At 37.1% G+C, this 7,662-nt stretch overlaps 1 protein-coding gene across 5 annotated transcripts in view; it reads left to right on the forward strand.

Annotated features, from left to right (window-relative positions):
* LOC126973379 (dynactin subunit 1) overlaps positions 1 to 6,450 on the forward strand; it is a 77,748-nt gene extending 71,298 nt beyond the window's left edge. For all 5 annotated transcript variants that reach the window (XM_050820618.1, XM_050820620.1, XM_050820619.1 and 2 more), the window contains 3 exons: positions 310 to 420; positions 1,546 to 1,649; positions 2,305 to 6,450. In XM_050820618.1, coding sequence (XP_050676575.1) covers positions 310 to 420; positions 1,546 to 1,649; positions 2,305 to 2,389 — 300 coding nt within the window. In that variant the 3' untranslated portion in view covers positions 2,390 to 6,450. The remainder of the gene's footprint in view (positions 1 to 309; positions 421 to 1,545; positions 1,650 to 2,304) is intronic.
* The last annotated feature ends 1,212 nt before the right edge of the window (positions 6,451 to 7,662 follow it).

Raw genomic sequence — 7,662 nt, forward strand, 5'->3', positions numbered from 1 at the left:
GTTATTAACTATAAAATAGATCCTGTAGACGAAGCCACAACCCGAGAGTTGAACAAGACATAACAAGATTTATGGTCGATGCGTTATCGTAATTTCACTAGCTACGGCGCTCTTAGACCGAAACACAATAATGCTTACACATTACTGCTTCACAGCTGACAAAGGTGCCCATAATCTAGCCGTCATCCTGTACAAAGGAGCCCTGGTAAAGATGGTTCGAGTGTCTCATTTTAATATCCAATTTTGCTTTTATCAAGCCCTTATTCCCCTTTGGTACAATGTACTTACTATTTATATTATAACGCACAGGAGAGGTTGTCGTCACTTCAAGCGGAGGCTCGTAACCTACTGTCCCTCCACAGGCCCTGGCGATGCGTTGAGTCCGATCTCGTGGAGTTCCCGTCACCGGAATTAACTGCAGTAAGTTTAGTCAAAGTCAAATACAATTTATTCAAGTAGGCTTAAAACAGTGCCTGTGAATAATCCCATCTCTTCCAGTAGGTGTCGTAAGAGGCGACTAAGGGATACTAACTACGCAGGATGGGCAACAGCATCTTTCGTTAAGAGCATTTTTTTTAATGAAAATAAGGGACGAGACGAGCAGGACGTTCAGCTGATGGTAATTGATACGCCTTGCCCATTACAATGCAGTGCCGCTCAGGATTATTGAAAAACCCCAAAAATTCTGAGCGGCACTACAACTGCGATCGTCACCTTGAGACATAGTGTTAAGTCTCATTTGCCCAGTAATTTCTCTAGCTACGGCGCCCTTCAGCGTGCATCAGGAGAGAGAGTAAAATAAGATAATGCATTGAGGTCAAACCTCTGTGGTTTTTACAATCTTATTTGTTCACATTTTGTAAAGTATGTATTTCGATAATTAATAATTAAAAAATACAGTATAGCTGTGGAATATATAGATGCACTAACAATATTCGCATTATGCGTGTATACGAGGGCTGCACTAAAAGTATCGGGAATGGAATATTTCCACTGTTCCTGTCGTATTAAAATCTTTTAAATTGAAAACTCCTTGGTTTTAAAAATCGAATACCATTTATTTATTTAAAAAAAGATTCTCGGTCTTGTCACAAGGTCTTTTCAATTCTACCGCCGCATCATCCTCCATCACGACAATGCGAGTACTCACACCGCGCACAGAACAAAAGAGTTTTTAGAGCAAGAAAACATAGAATTATTAGACCATCCGCCGTACAACCCCGACCTAAGCCCTAATGATTTCTATACTTTCCCTAAAATAAAGAATAAATTGCGTGGTCAGCGATTTTCATCACCTGAAGGAGCTGTGGACGCCTACAAAACGGCCATTTTGGAGACCCCCAACTTCCGAATGGAATGGTTGCTTCAATGATTGGTCCCATCGTATGGAGAAGTGTGTCAAATTTCGCGGAGAATACTTCGAAAAGCAATAAATACATTTTTAAATAATGTTGTGTCACTTCCTTGATTTCCGATACTTTTAGTGCAGCCCTCATATACGTATTGATTGTATAGTTGTCTTATCTGTGTGTTTAATTGTTTCAGGCACTCTCGGGAAAAGCCTTAGACATCGGCACCATCAAGTATCCAGCGGTGGGGAATGCACCGTCCGAGGACACCATCTATGTAACGCCTACTCAGCTCGCAATGTAAGTATTTTAGAGTAAGAATGGTTATAGAATCAATTCAATGGCGTCTGGTTCATAATTTATTTATTCATTTAGGTTTATAAAATAACCCCTGGTAAATCTCTAAATTATACGAAAAAGTGGTAAATGGAGTATGATGAAGGACCTCCGAATGGTCCGAAAGTAGTCGGTACCCACACCGATAAAACCTGAGTAAAGTTGTGTAATAGTTATTTATGCAACTGTTTTGTAATAAGGGGTCTTAAAACACGAATGTGTGATAATAGTATCACATGAGTGTTTTAATACCTAATTATGAATAGTTGCATACAAGACTTTATCTACACCCATAATATAAATCCTCTAAAAGATTCTGGAACAGTTAGCTTACTGCTAACATTAAAACACCAGTCCTAGTAGTAAACTAATATTATTCTTTACTAGTGAAATTACTGGCCAAATGAGACTTAACATCATGTCACAAGGTGAATTTTTGAAACTTCAAGAATTCTGAGCGGTACTGCATTGTAATAGGCAGGGCGTATCAATTACTATCAGCTAACGTCTTGCCCGTCTCGTCACTTATACGCATAAAAAAAAGAAACTCAATGGCTACACTTTTCATTCAAGCAGAGTATTTAATAATAGCCATTTTTAAAAGTTTTTCATGTTTCAGGTTACGAGAGCTGGTGACAGAGTTAAAGTCTGATGAGGTCCACTTGGATCTAAAGCCCTTGGACGCGACCGTTTGTGCAGCCTAGACTAATTTAACATCAATTTAAATTCAAATATTTCTAAACAATATGTTATGTTTTTAAAGTGATAACCCTCACTTCTACGATCAATACACAAATAAAATTTGAAAAACAAAATTTTATAAACGATGCTGGACTCGAACCCACGACCTCTGGCGTTCCGTGCCGGTGCTCTAACCAACTGAGCCAACCGTTCGAGTAACGGAGCGTTATAAAATCTTGTTTGCTTTGTTCAACTCTCAGGTTGTGGCTTCTGGTGGAGGTCGTTGGTTCGAGTCCCGCATCGTTCATAAAATTTGGTTTTTCAAATTGTATTTGTCAATTATTTCTATTCAAAAATAGGATTTAAAATCACTTATTGAACGTCTCAAACTATCACCCAATCGAAATAGACTGCCTCCGTCTTGAAAAGAACGGGCGCAAAAACTCAGCGGGCTTTTTTTTTCATAAAAATTATGGTTGCAAATTACTATGTTATATTGTACAATAAATATTTATAATTAACAGCCTGGGGGTGTTCGCTCCTTTCCCAGTCTGCGGTATGAGGGAAATCATTTATGTTATAATAACCTTTACCACACAAACGTTTTTAAAAATTCTTAATTAAGTGATACATTTGTTTTGTACATTTTCTGGGATATTGTTGTAAAATCAGATACATTGCCCAACAAAACACTAACCCGATACGTTGGGGGTATAGGTACCTAAATTATGTGGTGGTTTTCGTTCCTCTCTTACTCCCTTGTGGTCTAAGTGCCCGTGGACCCCAGACCTACGTCATTTTATAAAAGCTGAAACCTTTTCAGCGCATGCTCCCAACACAGGTAAGAACGATGGTCCATTATGGAGTTTGGGTTGCAGTGGCTTTGGCAGGTAAACGTTATATTATATTTAAAAATCACGTTATTCATTGCCAGACACTTGTCAAAAGTGTAGTATTATAGACAACAGACGTTGTCCTGTACACACGTCTTAAATTTGATAAAATCTGTCCAGCCGTTAGGAGGAGTTCACTAACATACACACCTGCTCATGAGCAGGAGAATTATATTATATGGACGTAATTGAGAATCTAAACCAATCTCAAATTCACTGAAACAAACAAAAAGTCATCAAAATCGGTCCAGCCGTTTAGGAGGTAGTTTAATTGGGAATCTAAACCATTCTTGAATCCACCCGAAGACACACATCAATCTCAAATTCACTGGAACACACAAAAATCTCATCAAAATCGGTCCAGCCGTTCAGGAGGTAGTTCAATTGTGAATCTAAACCATTTTCGAATCCACCTGAAGACACACAGAAAGTTTCAATAAAATCGGTCCAGCCGTCTAGGAGGAGTTCAGTGACATACACACGCACACAAGAATTATATATATAAAGATCAGCTTTAATACTATGACGTAAGAAAATTATAATTTCGTGACCATTAAGGGTGTCTGGCAAGGGGTTGCCACGATGGTAACTGTATGGCAATGAATAACGTGATTTTTAATAATATTCTGAAGGTAGTACTGAAAAATCGCACTTTATTCTTCGATGTATTTAGATCGGTATTTTACACACCTTTAGTACCATTTACCTGCCAAAGCCACTGCAGCCGAAACTCTATAATGGTCCATCGTTCTTACCTGTGTTGGGGAGCATGCGCTGACAAACTTTTAGCTTTTCTAAAATGACGTAGGTTTGGGGTCCACGGGCTCTTGCTCTATTGATCGTGAAATGTCGTGAGATTTTGCTCACATGTGATTTTGATGAGAAATCTCACGTAAGATTTTTTAATATACGTGTTTGAAATGTAAATAAGTCTATATTGCGTAATATATCTTTTTTTAAGACTATTAACTAATACAACGGGTATAGCATACCTTTAACTATATGTAACTTACAATTTTCAGTATATCTTTGTGTATTTATTAGGTTGTATTGCGGTAAACAATATCATACACGTGAGATTTTATGGGATTCGGTTCTATCCCCTCGCCCCCCAAGATGGACGCCCCCCTACATGGAAGCCCCCCCTTAATGTATAAAATTCGTTTCTTTTGGAACGGAAACTAAATGTATTCGGATCAGTCATTATTAAAATAAAAAATACAGGATCTCACCTTTAGTATAATATCACGGTAAGCGACGACTACTACACATCACTACACTACAGACGCGCGAGGTGAGGTGTGCGGAAAGCGAGGGGAGATTCTCCCGCTGTTTACCACAGGCCCCGAATGCATTCAACTCGCGCGATATCTGTAGGCGTGGGGTCATGAAAGATGCTTACGTTGTGACTTATAACATTGTGAATTATGAATGAATCTGTTCTTTTTAATAATAATAATAATAATATTTTTTTATTTGCGAAAAACTGCCACCAAATTTTTTACAAGTACAATAGATATGAACAATTAACATTATATAAAGAAAAGAAAAAGTAACAATGCAAACGTTAAAAAACAATAAAGAAAGAGATATTAATGCTTTAAAACATGTAAGGATTATTTAATAACTAGAATTATAACAAACGAGGCAGCAGCGCGATTCGCAAAAAGGAAAGTTCTCAGCAAACGTTACGACGTATTTTCCTAACACAGATATTATGTACTTCCTATATTTTTTTTCCGTGCAAGCTATTTAGGCGGAGTAATGTGTGAAAAAATAATTATAATATTTAAATATTTATGGTATCCTATATCAAACAAAGCTCAGAACTTAATAAATTTATAAATCTGAAAAGAAAATGTCACGGAAATGACACTTATGAATGTAAAAAAAGGCTGCATCATCCACACACATCTGTAAATAAATAAAGGTATTCTGTGAACATTTTATATGCGATTATATACTATATTCTCTATATAATATATTATTCTCTATATAACTATATATAGAGAATCTAAATATATATATATATATAATGTCGTTCGAATTAGTTCTTTTGTGTGTGCAAATATTTTAGACATTTAAATTTAACCATGATTTGATATTTTCGTGGGATAATTTATTTTTGTCATTTTTTTTTATATTAGTAATTTTTAAATTATTGATGTAAAATTTATTTTGAATATATTATTTAACACGATCGACGAATTACTTAAATTTATTTGTAAAATAAAAATGTATTTTATAATAGCTGTAATTTTCATAGCATTCCCTTTTACTAGAAGTAGCTACTTTTTATATAGGTGAAATACTAATTTTTATATAGTTTTAGCGCATATGCAGCAATTTGAAATATGAAATATAAATTATGTTTTAATTTGTTTCCGAATGCTTGACATAAATAATTGTGAAAATGAAAAATGAATATGTGTAATTTAAATTTATTTATTATTAATTAAATAATATCATGGCATTAGAAATATATACCACGTTCCAACAATTCTCGTTGTTACGAACTTAGGCGTTTTACTACACGCAAAATGGGGGCGTTTCGAATAAGTTTGTGTGTACTTATGTATGCACGCAAGAAGTTTGGCCATCTTGGGCTGTTTTGACATCTTTGGCCTAACAAAGCAAAAATACTTCAGATTAATTATTCCTCGTGCTATTCTAAGTTTGTACAAAGAACGATAATGTAAAAATCTTGCAACGATGGCTTTGACAATTAAATAACGAATACGGCTGTACGGCTTGAATCCTTTACCTATGCTAAAAATGGACGAAGAAACCCAAAACAAAAAAAAACGTATGTCGCAAACGTCAGAAAATTTTAGGAACTAACTTCACCCCTCTTACTTTTGTGTTACAGTAATGCGCGCGCATCTTATAATTTCACTCTCATAATTTTTTCATAACGCGCCTAAAGAAGTATAACTTCAATAATTCTCAAAATATATCCCTATAAGAATACTTGTTCGTACGAAATTTCGTAATGTAGGTAGCCTTCCATTTTATCTTTCGTAGAAAGTGACTTGACTCTGTGTAGCTGTCAGTTCCTGTTGCTCTATATATTTTAGTCTATGGTCAACAAGGGGTGCGTCCACACTGTTCTAGATGCAATGTCTAAAATGAGGATGTTGGGTACTGCTTGTAATTATTTATTGTAATTAATAAACGCTTGTTAATCTGAATTTTGTTTTATTTATACGATAACCTGATCTGATGCTGTTCTGCGCGATGAGTGCTGTCAAAGAGAAAGCCGATTTTCTGTGCGCTCTTTTTGCCCCCAACTCGACTCTTGACGTTGACGGAAAAATACCACTGATCATCCCGAGATGTCAGAGCTCTATGCCTGAAGTACAGTTCAGACAGAAAATTCCAAAATCATGGAGATCATAACTAACCGCCAGCTCTTGTTATACCTAGAGGGTCACCAGTTGATCTGTCGGCGGGCGATCTTCTTGTATACCTAACACAGATGTGTGGCGGCCATCGAAAGCAGGGGAGAAGGCCTGGCAGTTAACCTGGATATAACGAAGGCCTTTGATCGTGTATGGTGCAAGGCGCTTCTGTCAAACTTCTATCATTTGGGCTTCCCGAGAGATTACGCAAGTGGACCACCGGCAGCATGTAGCCCGAGAACGCTGGAGTTCCCCAAGCTTATGTGTATATACTGTTTGTCAGTAACAATAGGGTGGCAGGGCTGGCAAAATCGTCCTAAATAGCTCCTTCCCGTAATCCCAGCGACGTATATCTACGTCTCTCGCTTTCACCACACCACCAAGGCCTCCGACATTGTTCAGTACTTGGTGGAGAAGACAAGGTTCCGTTTGGGGGTCGAAAAGTTGGTGTCGCGTCATGCAGTAGACTTCAACTCTTTTGTTGTTCGCGTCCCGACGGAAAATATATCAACCTTCCTGGACGTGCAGCTGTGGCCGAAGGGGGTCGTTATCCGCAAGTATCGCGGACGTCGCCGACCGCCGGAAGCTACCGAACCCGCGCCTCACATAGCCGCGAAAATGTGACATAGATTTAAGTTATATATCATATGTATGTTAGACTATAAGGTATTTATTTTATGGGCCTTGTAGCCTGAAATAAAGGAATTATTATTATTATTAAAATGCCACGCGCCCCCGACCCAAGAGGCCGCGAGCCCAAAAATATTTTTTTTCATTGTACCTGAGTCTTTTATTTTATTTGAAAAGTATATTTTTATAATTTCTGCTTAAAATCCTAAGTGAGACAACTAAAGACTATAATACAATTTCAAGTTAATCGTTAAGCATTTCAACCAACCAACATAAAAAGATGTTGATTCATTTTTAGTGATGTACACGTTACCCGTGACGAGTAGGTAGGTATTATTACGTACTTATGACAACTTGATGTTCAACTTACTT

The sequence above is a fragment of the Leptidea sinapis genome, chromosome 29 (assembly GCF_905404315.1).
Source record: "Leptidea sinapis chromosome 29, ilLepSina1.1, whole genome shotgun sequence".
Lineage (NCBI taxonomy): Eukaryota > Metazoa > Arthropoda > Insecta > Lepidoptera > Pieridae > Leptidea > Leptidea sinapis.